The 18,153-nt window shown below is 42.7% G+C and overlaps 1 protein-coding gene across 1 annotated transcript in view; it reads left to right on the forward strand.

The window, feature by feature from the left end:
• LOC124597293 (delta and Notch-like epidermal growth factor-related receptor) overlaps positions 1-18,153 on the forward strand; it is a 576,119-nt gene that overhangs the window by 443,532 nt on the left and 114,434 nt on the right. The window contains exon 7 of the mRNA XM_047135929.1: positions 1,481-1,705. Within this exon, the coding sequence (XP_046991885.1) occupies positions 1,481-1,705 (225 nt within the window). The remainder of the gene's footprint in view (positions 1-1,480; positions 1,706-18,153) is intronic.

The raw sequence follows: 18,153 nt of genomic DNA on the forward strand, positions 1-18,153 counted from the left end.
TACAAAAACATATTACACTGAAGAGCCAAAGAAACTGATACATCTACCTAATATCGTGTAGGGCCCCCGCGACCACGCAGAAGTGTCAGAACACGACGTGGCATGGGCTCGACTGTCTGAAGTAGTGCTGGACAGAGCTGACACCATGAATCCTGCAGGGCTGTCCATAAACCCGTAAGATGCGAGGAGGTGGATATCTCTTCCGAACAGAACGTTGCAAAGCATTCCAGATATGCTCTATAATGTCCATGTCTGGGGAAGAGTGGGGGGGGGGGGGGGAGGGGGGGGGGTTGGTGGCCAGCGGAAGTACTTAAACTCAGAACGTACTCCTGGAGCCGCTCTGTAGCATTTCTGGGACGTGTGGGGCGTGGCGTTGTCCTGCTAGAATTGCCCAAGTCCTCCGCAACGTACAATGGACATGAATGGATACAGGCGATGAGACAGGAAGCTTACGTACATGTAACGTGTCAGAGTCGCATGTGGACGTATCAGGGGTCCCATATCACTCCAACTGCACACGCCTCACACCATTACAGAACATTACAGAACCTTCACCAGCTTGAACAGTCACCTGCTGACATGCAGGTTCCATGGATTCGTGAGGTTGTGTCCACATCCATACACGTCCATCTGCTCGATACAATTTTAAACGAGGCTCATTGGACCAGGCAACATGTTTCCAGACATCACCAGTCTAATGTCGGTGTCGACGGACCCAGGCGAGGCGTAAAGATTTGTGTCGTACAGTCATCAAGAGTACACGAGTGGGCCCTCGGCTCCGAAAGCCATTATCGATGATGTTTCGTTGGATGGTTCGCACGCTGACATTTGTTGACGGCCCAGCATTGAAATGTGCAGCAATTTGTGGAGGGGTTGGACTCCTCTTTAGTCGTCGTTGGTCCCATTTTTGCAGGATCTTTTTCCGGCAGCAGCCAGGTCGGAGATATGATGTTTTACCGGATTCCTGATATTCACTGAACACTCGTGGAATGGACGTACAGGATAATTCCCACTTCATCGCTACCTCGGAGATGCTGTGTCCCATCGCTCGTGTGCCGACTATGAAACCACTTTCAAACTCACTTAAACCTTCAAAACCTGCCATTGTAGCAGCAGTCATCGATGTAACAACTGCGCCAGACACTTGTCATATCCAGGTGCTTCCGCCTCAGCGTCGTATTCTGCCTGTTTACATATCTCTGTAGTTGAATACGCAGTGCTTATACCAGCTTCTTTGGCGCTTCAATGTATTAATGTCGCTTAAACTATACCGAATGTAAGGTTACAATATAGACTTCATTGTATCGTGTTGTAAATTTACGGTACGTATCAGTACTCCAGTACGTGATGGAGAATGTACCTGTGCCATTACATGATGTATGGGACCTGAGGTCTCGGGTGCTGTGACAGCTACTTGTGTCTGCGTCACACCTGTATCTGTACCTGTGGACTGACCACTCGCTCCCCGTGGTTTGCGCAGGCTTCACCGGCAAGACGTGCGAGTCGGAGGCGGACCCGTGCGGCTCTGCGCCGTGCCAGAACGGCGCCACGTGCGTGCGCAACGCGACGCACTTCCGGTGCGTGTGCCCCACGGGCTTCGCCGGAGAGGTGTGCCAGCAGCCGCTCAACCAGTGCGAGTCGTCGCCCTGCAAGCACGGCATCTGCGTGGAGCAGGAGGACGGGTACCGCTGCTTCTGCCGGCCAGGTGGGCGCGCTCCCCGACGCCTGCTGCATACCCTCACTGACACTCACAACCCGGGTGTTTCTCTATTTATTGCCTCTGTCACTTGAAACGATCTTTCACGTCTGTCCACGGAGCTACCGCTTCGGGTAGCGAAGTTGCAACCACAGCCTAGCCACAATACACACTCTCAGTAGCAATTCACGTGAGACAATTTACGCTACATACTGCTGTGCTGATTTGAGTGCAAACGTTTATTGCCGCATCCAGCTTACTTCTATGCATTACTATAGTATTAAGTGTAAATAAGGATTCGCGAGACAGGGTTAAAACATAATTTTTCACTTGTGTGGCCATATATCTGTAATTTCTTTACAATTCTTGATGGTATTTTTTGTACTGTCGTTGCAACTACAAAAATGCGTGGTTTTTTCACCAGAAGCTTTTTACTTTTTACTTTATTGAGGTAAAGCATCATCAGTGGTAGTGATTTTCGCTTGATTTCTCTCTTAAATCGGGAAATGCCCTCTGCTAGCACATCGTCGATGCTTTTATGCTTTAGTTGTGCTCTGCAGTAATACGCATTTCTTATGTGCTGCGAAAAATGTAGAAAATGCACAGTGCTGAGGAACAACTAAAAATTAGACAATAAGTATCAGTGTCTTAAGCAGAAAAACATCAACGATGTGCTAGCAAACGGCATTTTCCGACGTAAGTGGGAAATCAAGCGAAAATCACCACCACTGATGATGATTTACCTCAATAAAGCGAAACGCATCTGGCGAGAAAAAAATCACGCGTTTTTGTAGTTGCAGCTACAGAACAAAAATACTCTAAAGGGTTAAAATTGTCACTTCTCTTATACAACTAATCAATAGCATCTAGAAACTCAAGTACTGTTTGAGGGATGAGTGGAAATATCAGTATTAATCTTTTTAGGGGAGCTATTAATACCAATGGGGGCTACTCTGGGAAGAAGGTAGAGCTGGCAGAGGCTGCAAGTAAGATGGGGCTGGACGTTTTAGCTGTTAGTGACATTCGGGTAAGGGGTGAGAAAGAAGAGGAAGTGGGAGAGTACAAGGTCTACCTGTCAGGAGTCAAAGCAGGAATAGCGCAATGTGGTGCAGGGCTTAACATCAGGAAAGAAATGGAACCCAGCGTAGTTGCAATAAGGTATGTAAACGAACGACTGATGTGGATAGATGTGACAGTGTCTAGCAAGAAAATTAGGATTGTGTCAGTATATTCGCATTGTGAAGGGACAGATCAAGATAAGATGGGTAGTTTTTATGAGGCACTCAGTGATGTAGTTGTTACAGTAAAGGACAAGGACAGTGTTCTGCTCATGGGTGATTTTAACGCCAGGATTGTAAATCGAACAGAAGGGTATGAAAAGGTTATGGGTAAATTTGAGAGGATATGGAGGCCAACAGGAACGGGAAACAACTCTTGGAATTCTGTGCAGTATGGGCTTATTAATCACAAACTCCTTTTTTAAACATAAGAACATTCACCAGTATACTTGGGTAGGCAGGGGAACCAGATCTGTCATTGGCTATATAATAACAGATCAGGAATTCAGGAAGGCTGTGAGGGACACACGTGTATTCAGGGGATTCTTTGATGACACTGATCATTATTTAATCTGCAGTGAAATTGGGGTTGTGAGGCCGAAAGTGCAGGAGGATAAGAGTGGAGAAACTTCAGGATAAGGAAATCAGGAACAAGTACATAACAGCGACCTCAGAAAGGTACCAGTTAGTTGAATGTAGTCAATTAAAGTCATTGGAAAAGGAATGGACAAGGTACAGGGACACAGTACTAGAAGTGGCTAAAGAATGTCTTGGAACAGTAGTGTGTAAAAGTAGGATGAAGCAAACAGCTTGGGGGAATGACACAGTCAAGGCAGCCTGTAAAAGGAAAAAGGCGTATCAAAAATGGCTACATACTAGAGCTCAGGTAGACAGAGAAAGTTATGTTGAAGAGAGAAACAAAGCCAAACAGATAATTGCAGCATCCAAGAAGAAATCTTGGGAAGACTTTGGAAAGAGGTTGGGGACTATGGGTCAAGCTGCTGGAAAACCATTCTGGAGTGTAATTAGCAGTCTTCGAAAGAGAGGTAAGAAGGAAATGACAATTATTTTGGACAGGTCAGGAAAACTGCTGGTGAATCCCCTGGATGGCTTGGGCAGATGGAGGGAATATTTTGAAGAGTTGCTCGATGTAGGTGAAAATGCGATCAGTAATGTTTCAGATTTCGAGGTAGAATGGGATAGGAATGATGATGGAAATAGGATCACATTTGAGGAAGTGGAGAAAATGGTCAATAGATTGCAGTGCAATAAAGCAGCTGGGGTGGATGAAATTAAGTCGGAACTCATCAAATACAGTGGAATGTCAGGTCATAAATGGCTACACAGGGTAATTGAAATGGCCTGGGAGCCGGGACAGGTTCCATCAGACTGGACAAAAGCAGTAATCACACCAATGTTTAAACATGGAAACAGAAAAGATTGTAACAACTGCAGAGGTATTTCTTTAATCAGCGTTGTGGGTAAAATCTTCTCAGGTATTTTTGAAAGGAAAGTGCGAGTATTAGTTGAGGACCAACTGGATGAAATTCAGTGTGGGTTTAGGCCTCTTAGAGGTTGTGAGGACCAGATCTTTGCCTTACGGCAAATAATGGAGAAGTGTTATGAGTGGAACAGGGAGTTGTATATATGCTTTATAGATCTAGAAAAGGCATATGACCGGGTTCCTAGGAGGAAGTTATTGTCTGTTCTACGAGATTATGGAATAGGAGGCAAACTTTTGCAAGCAATTAAAAGTCTTTACATAGATAGTCAGGCAGCAGTTAGAGTTGACGGTAAATTGAGTTCATGGTTCAGAGTAGTTTCAGGGGTAAGACAAGGCTGCAACCTGTCTCCACTGTTGTTCATATTATTTATGGATCATATGTTGAAAACAATAGAATGGCTGGGTGAGATTAAGATATGTGAACACAAAATAAGCAGTCTTGCATATGCGGATGACTTAGTTGTGATGGCAGATTCGATTGAAAGTTTGCAAAGTAATATTTCAGAGCTAGATCAGAAATGTAAGGACTATGGTATGAAGATTAGCATCTCCAAAACGAAAGTAATGTCAGTGGGAAAGAAATATAAACGGATTGAGTGCCAAATAGGAGGAACAAAGTTAGAACAGGTGGACAGTTTCAAGTACGTAGGATGTATATTCTCACAGGATGGCAACATAGTGAAAGAACCGGAAGCGAGGTGTAGCAAAGCTAATGCAGTGAGCGCCCAGCTACCATCTACTCTCTTCTGCAAGAAGGAATTCAGTACCAAGACTAAGTTATCTGTGCACCGTTCAATCTTTCGACCAACTTTGTTGTATGCGAGTGAAAGCTGGGTGGATTCAGGTTACCTTATCAACAAGGTTGAGGTTACGGATATGAAAGTAGTTAGGATGATTGCAGGTAGTAGTAGATGGGAACAATGGCAGGAGGGTGTCCACAATGAGGAAATCAAAGAAAAATTGAGAATGAACTCTATAGATGTAGCAGTCAGGGCGAACAGGCTTAGATGGTGGGGTCATGTTACAAGCATGGGAGAAGCAAGGTTACCCAAGAGACTCATGGGTTCAGCAGTAGACGGTAGGACGAGTCGGGGCAGACCAAGGAGAAGGTACCTGGATTCGGTTAAGAATGATTTTGAAGTAGTAGGTTTAACATCAGAAGGGGTACCAATGTTAGCACTGAATAGGGGATCATGGAGGAATTTTATAAGGGGAGCTATGCTCCAGACTGAACGCTGAAAGGCATAATCAGTCTTAAATGATGATGATGATGATTGTCTCTACATACTGATCCTTCGGGTGAATAGGGGCATGTCAAAATCCGTTATGGTTGTATGACAAGGAAGAAAACAAACTTTATCGGCATTACAAAGAATTTTATTCAGTATAGAACTAAGAATATTGCATCAGTTCTGACATTTTAGCCTGTTTTCCAAATAAACAGTGTTATATGTCTATTGGCGTTATTTTAGCGTTAAACTGATGAATTTGGTTTGCTTGTTAATATATTAAATCACTAACATGTCTTTAAAAATGATCTTGTCTTTGAATCTGAAAATCGTAGGTACCCCACCGAAGTAACGGAGTTTCAGACATCATCTCCTTGACTAAAAAATGACTCGTGACCTGCTAAAATCAACGTGATTTAATCGATTAAGGTAGGAAAACTAAAATATGACATGAAGCAGAACTGTTTAGGAATTGCTGATGACCTCCTCTCGCCAACAACATTCAAGCAACCAATAACAAAAACAATTATTACAGGAAATAGCCCAGAGTATTGGCCATAGAATATCTTTTGAAAAATCAGAAATAATACTAACCTAACCGCCACTGGCTAACAAAATTAGAAATGGAGAATACGACGTAAAAATTGCTGACAACTTTAAATATTTGGGAGAAGTGATAACACACAACCTGAATGAGAAACCGTCACGGCAGATGGCAAATAAAATTGATTAAAGGACATCATGTTACCAAGAAAACATATAACAAAAAGTACCTCTCAATAGCCACAAAACTGAAACACTCCAAAACAATCACACACGTGCAAATAACATAACATAGGGAAATTACATTTAAAACTACCAATACTGCAGCAACAGACAGATTACTGAAAATAGAAAGAAGGGCAGTCAAAACATGTAAAATTAACAAATACCAAAAAGACGGAGTTTGCAGTATGGCTTCAAATGAAAAGGTTTATAAAGAAATAGAACCAGCGACAAGTAAAATGAAAAACAAACGGATGTCTTTCCTAGGACATTTGATGAGGACAACAGAAAATAGAATTAGCGGAGAATAATTGAGAAGTTATAGAATAGTAAGAGCGGGATTAGATGTCTCGCAGAGATCAAGGAGGACATGATGAAATTACAGAATTGAAAGGCAAGACAGACTCGATCAAGATACTTCAGGACAGACATATCACACTACCAATAAAAATTAACAAACAGAGAATGGGAAGGGTGATTTCAGATGAGGAGAGAAGGGCACGATCTGAAAGAATGAAGAAGTATTCGGCCAACAAAAAGCAGAAGAACCTAATTCATAATATTGGCTAAATTGATCCAGTCTTTTTCATAAAATAAAAAAAAATACGGAAACTTAATCTCTGCCTTCTAAATAAAAAATTTCACATTTATACAATCCAAATGACTGCTTACTTTTTCCATATATTTTAATCACAGCGTATTCTCCTGGCTCGAGAACAATGCCAGATGGTTCTTCATTTACGTCAAAATCTTTCTCTTCTTCTGAGGAGGCACTAACGATTACGGTTTCTATTCATATTTTACATTCCAAAAACATAGCCGAAACAGAACGCAAATTAACATGCTTTAAAAATAAACGTTTGTTTAACGAAACGGAATTGCAGACTTCCCTTCCAAGTACTTAAATTGAAGCAACACAATATTGATTGGTACTTACAGAAGACGTTTGAAGTAAATAAATTAAGAATCCTATCCGCAGTTTCTCATACAGTGATGCAAACATTAACTGATAGCGTCGCCAACTTTGAAATTCATAATGTCTATTTTACATTGGTTCACCACAAAAATATACAAATATATGTCTGAATGACATTCCCAGTTTCCATCCGACCCGATACCAAAGAAAGTTTTTGGAAGTTTTGTCGCTGTTCACCTCCTCGTTTCTATTGAGCCTTTTCTACAGTAGTCCAGAGTATAATTTAATTTAGCGTTGCTCAGTTATCTGGAGCAAGTCTATCTATTGGAGTCCACTTCGGTTACTTGCATGTCCGTAACTTACCCCAGTTATACAACTGAATAAAGGGTACCCAATGTTTAGCGTGGCATCTGCACTCGATTCCGCGATCTCTCGGATTCAACGCACACGGTTTACCGCTAGACCAGCAGGCCTGATCTGTCTAAACTCAAATAGGAGGACGACATACAGAAACATCACATTTTACGTTTCCACTGGAACAGTTGGAATTTATTATATTGTGTGACACCACGCTAAGTGCGCTTCGTTACTGTCAAACACCACTTCCAGCTACCTGATGTGTCAATCGTCAGATATGAATCCTGTGTGCACCTAAAAGCGCTCGGTCGCAAAGTTGCATCTTTGCTCTTAAAGACCGACAGACCGCTGAGACCTGTACTGTTGTGGACAGGGAAGACACCTGCCAACTCTTTCAGCTTTCCGTAGCAGAAGGGAACTTTATATTGATCGCTTGGATCACATACTCCCGACTTCAGTCATGAAACACTTTGGAAACCTCAGTTTCGCACTACAGGGCGCACGACTCACGTCCTACCGTGGTGAGGATTACCGGCTTTCTGAAGTTGCTTTAACATTCAGATCTTTCGGTGAAACAGCCGTCCGAATGTAATTTAGACATTTCCATTCACCGTTTCCAGCGCCCAGAAACAGAACTTAGGCGGGAGGAACTTCTTTCTACCACTGAAAGTTGTATACTCGTATTTCTCACAGGCGCTGCATGAGAATTTCCATCCACTGCTTTATTTCGTATTATATCCCATACAGTGCCGTATCCAACAGATAAATCAGTGTAGATCATCTGGGAGGTCCCCCTACAACTGAAAACACAGGGTAAGGAAGGATCATTATGGTCAGTACCAGAACACGTGGGAATTAGTGGTAATATACCGAAACTGCAGCCAAGGACGCTTGTACCCCATTGAATGTAATACAATGTCCTATCATTGAAGAGCCGATATGTCGCTCAAAAATGGTTCAAATGGCTCTAAGCACTATGGGACTTAAAATCTGAGGTCATCAGTCCCCTAGACTTAGAACTACTTAAATCTAACTAAACTAAGGACATCACACACAGTCATGCTCGAGGCAGGATTCGAACCTGCGACCGTAGCAGCAGCGTGGTTCCGGACTGAAGCGCGTAGAACCGCTCGGCCACAGCGGCCAGCAAAATGTCGCTCCCGGAAAGTTCCATACCGCTTCCATGGGAAAAACGTGCCTGTGCGTGATGTAATACAAGTTGAGATCAATAAAATAGGTTACAAGGCCGTGGTGTACCTCATTCCGACCAGTTAGGAGTGTTGAAATACGCTTAACGCGTCACCGAATAGCACACGATCTCCAGACTCAATTTTCAACCTTTTACGGTTCAGAGTACCTGTGTTTGCTAATGTGAGAAAGAGTTTCAGAAAACAAATGTGATCTTATCTAGCTTTTAGCGAATCTGCATTTTATGTGTTTGAACCATGTTCATTTATTGCGGTATTTGAAGAGCATTAGTAGTACTAGTTGTACGCCCGATGTTGAGAATGTGTTATGTTACACTCTACGACCAATTAAGGCATTTCGTATAATGGTCTGATGATGAACGACTTTTTTTTAACAACGAATGGGAACAGGTTACAGATATGAATTTGTGGAGTCTGGAATGAACCAGTTGCGTTCTGAAAGTCAAAAGAAACTGTATTACATTATTGACACTCAATAGAGTAACATACAAAGCCATCATCAGCTGCATAGTCACACCTTGCTGCACCAAATTAACTGATATTTATAGATTAAATTAATATTTCATAGACGTACTTTTAGGAAACATTTCAATATCAGTTGAAAGTTATCATGTAGTGTCCTACTTCTTTGACCACCAAAATGTAAATTAAGCTCAAGGCCTTCAAACTTTTCAGCAGATACTAGTGTGGAACTTTCCACTATCACTTAAAGGCATTAATATGTTACCACGCTGTGTGTTCACAGTGTCCAAACTTTTGAAACTACAAAAAAATTTAATGTTTTAAAATTACAAAAAAATTGAACTTACACATCAAATTAGTCAAATACGACAGCTTCCATTAAAAAGAATCGCTATTTGCTGCTTGACAATGAATCAGTTTACAACTACGTTCTTAGCTTTTTACGTTCTTCTTTTAGATGTCTTATAATTTTTATTATGTTCTGATCGAGACGATCAAGTAATTACCTACAGTTACCTACAACTTTCAACTGTGAGTTCTGAAAATGACTCATGCAACCTCTGTCTTACCGCAGCATGAACAAGGTACATCTAAGAATACATCACAACATACAAGTCAGCTCGTATTACCACAAAGTAGTATTAGATTGACAGTCGTATAAAGTATAAGTTCCCAACTATGGGTTGCTGTATGAAATTTAGCCCAAATTTACCTCCCACTCTATAAAAGTCTATGTATTACCAAAATTGCATACCCACAAACTGTTATTTAACTTAAACTTGTATGCTAACTTTTGACGAAACAGAACATAATTTGAGCTGAACTGTAACTGGTCTGAATGCACCTTGTCTTTATACTAAATCCACAACTGAAGTAAAACAATTATCGGGTCCTAATCACAATTTCCACTTACCTCGCGTCTTGACTAAATTGCTGCAGATTTCTCGAAAGCATAACAGCAAACAGTAAGCAGGCAACGGCTAAGCTAGATTTCTGTTTTTAAATAAAATTTCCAAAAATATTCAGACTGTTGCATAGTGTATGGTGCAATGTGGTAATGGTAATGAAAAAGCTTCATTAAACAGTGAGATGGGAAGAGTAACTATTCCTATGAAATAATATTCCAAGACAACGGTTTTAGAACGAAGCATGTATTCAAAAAGACAGAGTAAAATTCTGCATAATCTTCACACACAACATAGGTCTGCAGAATACTATGCATAACAAAGTGGACAATGGTTTAAAAAGGGTATACATCTACCACAATTAACCAAGCGAGGTGGTGCAGTGGTTAGCACACTGGACTCACGTCCGGAAGGATGTGTGTGATGTCCTTCGGTTAGTTAGGTTTAAGTAGTTCTAAGTTCTAGGGGACTGATGCCTCAGAAGTTAAGTCCCATAGTGCTCAGAGCCATTTGAACCATTTAGGTTTTCCGTGATTTTCCTAAATCGCTCCAGGCAAATGCCGGCATGGTTCCTTTGAAAGGGCACGGCCGACTTCCTTCCCCATCTTTCCCTAATCCGATGAGACCGATGACCTCGCTGTTTTGTCTCCTCCCACAAACAACCCAAACCAACCCTACCACAATTCAACTAAGAATGTATCAGACTGCACAAAGGCAAATATTGTGCCAGGACAAAACGAAAGATTGTTTAACAGTAACATAACTCGCTCTCTCTCTCTCTTGACGATCATATCGATACCTTACAAAAATCAAAACGACATACCTAACTTACAAGATGAACACATTAGTTCCTTAAGACACCTTAGTATCTCGGTTAATGGCTTTCGTAATATCCCGTCACGCTTCTAACTGAAGCACTTTCGTAACTCAATTACACCGCATTTCGCAACGTGATCACTCCCTTAGGAGGGACTTGAAATCGTAAGTCTTTGTTGGAAGAGGCACGTTTCCTCAAAAGTTCCAGTATTGACAATCAGTATGTCTGTCTAACGTAGTCAGCAACCACTGCCCGTCTTCTTTATCGACGATGGCGATTCTCGATACACCACAGACCCACTACTGGCAACCACACAGGTCTCAACATCCTCCTCGTCTGCCAATACTGACCTCTCTCCTCGTTCGAGTCTTTAATCAGCGATTATCTCCCACATACCACCGTGTATGTCTTTGGGAGAATGTCGATGGTGACGTCTCAGCTGTGATCAAAACATAAGCGATCATATAAAATGGTTCAAAGTGATCTGTTGATTTCAAGAAACCCATTACAGCAGTGGTATAAAAAGTGGTCTCAATTTACATTTGGGCCATAGGCCTCCTGCGCGACTTCATATCCCAGTTTAAGCTGTTTGTTGGGACGCTGATAATCCCTACGTTTTGCGTCCTACACAACAACACAACAACAGCAACAACCACACAGTGCCTCCCTAGAAGACACTTCACTTAATACTAGCGTGCTGACTGAACCTGCTTGTAACAAATCCAGCATTACACTGTTGGTGTTTCTGTGGACAAGTCTTCTATTTCAGAATAAAAACAGTCTTGATTGCGAACCTGTTTAATACCAGTGACGCATTTCACTCTTTTCGGGTAGCATTAGATTGTGTAAAAGTAGTTGGATGTGTGACACATGCATCGTAAAGCCATGTAAAATGGAAAATAGACGAAACGGTAACTCAATATACAGGGTGATTCAAAAAGAATACCACAACTTTAGGAATTTAAAACTCTGCAACGACAAAAGGCAGAGCTAAGCACTATCTGTCGGCGAATTAAGGGAGCTATAAAGTTTCATTTAGTTGTACATTTGTTCGCTTGAGGCGCTGTTGACTAGGCGTCAGCGTCAGTTGATGCCAAGATGGCGACCGCTCAACAGAAAGCTTTTTGTGTTATTGAGTACGGCAGAAGTGAATCGACGACAGTTGTTCATCGTGCATTTCGAACGAAGTATGGTGTTAAATCTCCTGATAGGTGGTGTATTAAACGTTGGTATAAACAGTTTACAGAGAATGGGTGTTTGTGCAAAGGGAAAAGTTCTGGACGGCCGAGAACGAGTGATGAAAATGTAGCACGCATCCAGCAAGCATTTGTTCGCAGCCCAGGAAAATCGACTGGCAGAGCTAGCAGAGAGCTGCAAATTCCACAATCAACTGTATGGAGAGTCCTACGAAAAAGGTTAGTTATGAAACCTTATCGTCTGAAATTGGTTCAAGCACTGTCTGCAGCTGATAAGATTAAAAGAATCGATTTCTGTGATTTTATCCTTGCTCAAATGGAAACAGATGAATCTTTCGTTTCAAAGATTGTGTTTAGTGATGAAGCAACTTTCCACACTAACGGGAAAGTCAACCGTCACAATGTCTGTATATGGGGCACTGAGAATCCGCGGGAAACAACTCAGTATGAACGTGACTCGCCTAAGGTGAACGTTTTCTGTGCCATTTCAGCCAATAAAGTTTTTGGTCCCTTTTACTTCGAAGGTGCTACTGTAACTGGACTACAGTATCTGGAGATGTTAGAGAATTGGCTGTTCCCTCAGCTCGAACAAGAAGCACAACAATTCATATTTCAGCAGGATGGAGCGCCACCACATTGGCACTTATCTGTCCGTAACTACCTGAACGTCAACTACCCGAGGCGATGGATCGGCCGCCAGGCAGCCCGTGACAGAGCACTTCATCACTGGCCTCCAAGAAGCCCTGATCTTACCCCCTGCGATTTTTTCTTATGGGGGTATGTTAAGGATATGGTGTTTCGGCCACCTCTCCCAGCCACCATTGATGATTTGAAACGAGAAATAACAGCAGCTATCCAAACTGTTACGCCTGATATGCTACAGAGAGTGTGGAACGAGTTGGAGTATCGGGTTGATATTGCTCGAGGGTCTGGAGGGGGCCATATTGAACATCTCTGAACTTGTTTTTGAGAGAAAAAAAAACCTTTTTAAATACTCTTTGTAATGATGTATAACAGAAGGTTATATTATGTTTCTTTCATTAAATACACATTTTTAAAGTTGTGGTATTCTTTTTGAATCACCCTGTATAATTCGTCTGTCATAAAAACATATGAGTCCATTTTACGTTTTATGTCCGCCCTCGTTAGCTCAGTGGTCAGCACGGCGGAATGCCACGCCGAGGGGCCCGGGTTCGATTCCCGGCTGCGGCAGGAGATTTTCTCCGTTCAGGGACTGGATGTTGTGTTGTTCTCATCATCATTCCATCCCCATGTCCGAAGAGCAAGTCGCCCAATGTGGCGTCGAATGCAATAAGTACTTGCCCTCGGCGGCCGAACTTCCCCGAATGGGGGACTCCGGGCCCACAATGCCGTACGCTCATTTCCATTTTTCCATTTTATATGGCTTTATCACGGAGGGGTTACGTATCCAGCTACTTTTATTGAATCTGATAAAGTCCAAACAGGGGCATCATTGATATTAAACAGTTTCAAAACTAAGATTGTTTGTATAATTCGAAACTTGTTGCCGTAGCAACCATGACACAATGGAATGGGATAATTTTTAAGTCTTCAACTTAGTAAGGGTTCCGTTACTAGCAACGGAAGATTCATTCTAATGAAGTGTGGCCAGCAAGCTTATAAACCCACAATACAGGCTTTGATTATCAGTCTGAGAGACATTCCAGTTTGGGTTAATAAATGTATTGTGTCAAGGAACGTGCTTAGATTGCGGGTCGCCACTACAGTTGAAGAAGGCAGGAAGTGGTTATGGACTACATTGTATTGGTGAACGGTATGTCTACCTTGGTACTTTGAGGCACTGTGACCATTCGAAAATAGGGTTCGAGGTTTAAGTCCCTCCAAAGGAAATGCTCCTGTTGCAAAGCGCGGTATAATTGTGATACTATCGTGTTTCTGTTATAAATGTGATGGGAAATTGGGAAATACTCTTGCGAAAGGTGTTTCAAGGGGCTAGTACGTTCATTTGCACTACTTTCAATCTGATGACGCTAATAACATCGACTTCGAGCGCCCTACATATGCAACAACAACAGCAATAACAACGAAAACACAGTGTCTCCCTAGAAGATGCTTGTCTGTGCTTTGGGTGTGTGTGCAGTTCCCATGCTATTTTGTTGACATTCACAGAGTGCTGTCTGTCGCTACTGTGCAAAATCCCACAGCACGCTTTATTACATCTGCATCTACGACACACTCCATAAGTCACCTAATTGTGTGTGGCGGAGGGTACTGTTCGTACCACTAACTGAGCCCTCCACCCTTGTTCCACTCGCAAACAGCGTGCGGGAAGAATGATTGTCGGTAAGCCTCTGTATTTGGTGGGAGGGGGGTGGGGGGGGAGGGGGGAAGTAATATGTTGTACGTTTCTTCTCGGGGAGTGCTCTCTGAAAATTTCAATAGTTAATCTCTCCGTTATGCACAACGCCTCTCTTGTAACGTCTGCCAATGCAATTTGCTGTTTAGTACTGAAGTATTAAAGTGGCTCTGGGTGGTCATCACAGGCTAGAGCACCTTGAGCCACATAGATTCCATTTCAAACAAAAAATATTCCTGTCGGCTCTGACTCTGCATCGAACCGCGTTGCCAGTGCACCGACAACTAAAATAGCGTTCCCGACAGCAGCGGGCAGTGAAAATAGAGAGAGTTACTTTCTTCGAAGATAAATGCACGAATGGCTTTCGTGTCTAGTCCTGAGATGCTATTTTAACACGGAACCTGCTCTGCTGGAAAGGGCAGCACTTTTTGAAATACGGTCTCTTTCGAAACTTCGTACTGTAAAAATAACCACTCCAGGTGTTGCTGTTTTGCTCGTACCAGTCTACTGCGTCGTCCTCTACTCCCCTCTCCCATCCCCCCCCCCCTTCCATTCTACCCCGGCACCGTCGCACTCTCGGCATTAAAGCCTCCCTCCACGTGGTGGCAACTTGCACACAGGGTCGGGCGGGCGATATTTCGCTGAGACTAATGTACTGCAATTTGCCGGATGATGCACGGCGGCTTGCGTATCGGCTTTTTATCAGCGTTGACCCATCGCCGAGAGACAGAGAGAGAGCGCGTCTGCTACATCCATTTCGCCGTACGTCGAAGCTAGCGGTGGCTCGCGACTGCTGGGCCCTGCTGTTTTTATTTCTTCGCTACGGGATGAATTATTTCTCGCCGTCACGTCGGGAGTTATTACTCGTCGCTCCACGAATTTGCTATCAGCTTTTGTAGGCGCCGTTTTAGCTTGTCCTTCCATCAGTACGAGCATGAAACACAGGACTGAAAGTTAAAAGCTGCCACCGAACGAACGAAGAGGAAACTAGTTTTGATGTTCGTAGTACATGTTACCAGTGTAGCTGATTGAATATCCAGAGTGTTTGTTTTAACTTGAGACAGCTAAATATCTCGAAAGGGACGCATGACACAAAAATAATGTTCAAGGTGAAGTTAATATTATAAAGGGGGCATCTGTGTGTGCTATAACTGGCCACCTCCTAACCGCACTCCCCCCCCCCCCCCCCCCCCTGCCCCATTGTTATTGCAGTCATCTTTTTATTTTTAAATAAGAGCCTCCCATGTTAGTTGCATATTCGAGTTCTTCGCCAAGAAGTAAATACGGTTTACTCAAAACATTGTTTGCAATTCGTGGTAGGCGGCGCTATCAAGAGTGCCCGTTTTTGCAGTCAAGAACGGGCGCATTTGATCCTACATTAAATTTACGATGTGCACGTAAAGCTGTGTGATCTACCGGTTTCCGGAGTGGCCGTGCGGTTCTAGGCGCTCAGTCCGGAACCGCGCGACTGCTACGGTCGCAGGTTCGAATCCTGCCTCGGGCATGGATGTGTGTGATGTCCTTAGGTTAGTTAGGTTTAAGTAGTTCTAAGTTCTAGCGGACTGATGACCACAGATGTTAAGTCCCATAGTGCTCAGAGCCATTTGAACCATTTTTTTTTGAGCAGCTGACCCGGCCCACGCAGGAGGGTTGGTTAGAAGGTGGGCAGTTATATACCACAGACAGATGTCCCCTTTATTAATATTAACTTTTCACCTAGAACAATTTTTTCGATCGATGTGTCATTTTCCTTGTATATAGCTGTCTCAAGTTAGAACAAACACCTTGTATTTCAGTGCAAAAGGTATCAGTCTACAGCTTTAATATGAGTTATCAACACCATTCTTATCCTCGTTGACGTCGTCAACGTCATTCTCATCGTCATCAGTTCCATCATCATCATCATCATCATGATCGTCATCATCATCATCATCATCATCATCATCATCATCACCAGCAGTAGCAGCATCATTAATCATCGTCAATGTCAATATCATAGAAATGTGATATTACAGTGTCTCTCAGCGTAAGTCATAACGAGATAGATTACAGGTGAATGATCATTGATTACGATCATACCAAGAATCTGACACAGTGGAGGGCCTGAATCAGGGAGTCAGACGGTTCTTCGGCGATGTAGGCTGCAGATTCCTCGATTTGCGCATTAGGCTGGTTGGGTTTCGGGTTTCACTCAATATGTCAGGAGTCCACTACACACAGGGCCCGGCTACACGGGAAGCAGCTGCTCTGTGGCGTAGAATGGAGGTTTTATAGGTTATAGGGTCTCGGGAAAACACTGAAGGTGCTTCTGTCACAAAGGGTGCAGGCCGAACGCAGGAAGAACGTAGATACCATTGATATAACAGTTGTAAATTGTCGTAGCTGTGTTTGGGAAAGTACCAGAGCTCCAAGTGCCGATAGAAAGCACTGATGCTCAAGTCGTTATAGCCACTGAAAGCTGGCTAAAGCCGGAGATAAGCTCAGCTGAAATTTTTGCGAAGAACCTAACGGTGTTCCGAAACGATAGGCTAAACACAGCTGGCGATGGCGTATTCGTTGCTGTTTATCTGGTAGAGAAATTGAAGTATATAGTTCCAGTGATTTAGTATGGGCAGAGGCTGTTCTTGGCAACCGTAATAAAATAACAATTGGATCCTGTTACCGAGATCCCAATTCAGATGATACAATTGCTGAAGGTTTCAAACAAAACTTAAGTTTGATTTCGGACACGTACCCGACTCATAGAATTATAGTTGGTGATGACTTTAATTTACCCTCGATATGTTGCCGAAAATACATGTTTAGTGCCAGAGATACGCATAAAACATCATCCGAAATTGTGCTAAACGCATTCTCTGAAAATTATTTCGAGCAGATAGTTCATGAGCCCACACGAATAGTAAACGGTTGTGAAAACATACTTGACCTCTTAGCAACAAATAATGCAGAGCTAATAATTAGAATCAAAACCATACAGGGATTAGTGAGCGCAGAGTTGTCGTAGCGAGATTCAATATTTTAACACCCAATTCCTCTAAAAGCAAACGAAAAAATACCTATTCAGAGGAGCAGATAAAAATTCACTGACGCCTTCCTGAGAGACAGTCTCCACTCCTTCCAAATTAACAATATAACTGTAGACCAGATGTGGCTTGAATTGAAAGAAATAGTATCGGCAGCAAATAAATTAACAAACAACGTAGCTGATCCGTCTTTGTACACAAAACGGGTCAGAACACTGCTGCAAAAACAACGAAAAATATTCCAAATTTAAACGGACGCAAACATTCCAAGACTGGCGACCTTTTACAGAAGCTCGAAATTTTGCGCGGACTTCAATGCGAGATGCTTGCAATAGTTTCCACAACGAAACTTGGTCTCGAAACCTCGCAGAGAATCCAAAGAGATTCTGGTCTTACGTGTATGTAAAGTGTGCTATCGGCAAGACATAATTAAGGCCTTATCTGCGCGATAGCAATGGAAATACTATAGAAGACAGTGCTGCCAAAACAGAGTCACTAAACACAACCTTCCGAAATTCGATCGCTAAATAAGACGAGTAACGTAGAAGTAGATATCCTCGGAGTAGTGAAACAACTTAAATCACTTAACAAAAGCAAGTCTTCCAGTCCACACTGCATTCCAGTTCTTTCAGAATATGCTGATACAATAGCACCATACTTAAAAATCATATACAGCCGT

The sequence above is a fragment of the Schistocerca americana genome, chromosome 1 (assembly GCF_021461395.2).
Source record: "Schistocerca americana isolate TAMUIC-IGC-003095 chromosome 1, iqSchAmer2.1, whole genome shotgun sequence".
Taxonomy (NCBI): Eukaryota; Metazoa; Arthropoda; class Insecta; order Orthoptera; family Acrididae; genus Schistocerca; species Schistocerca americana.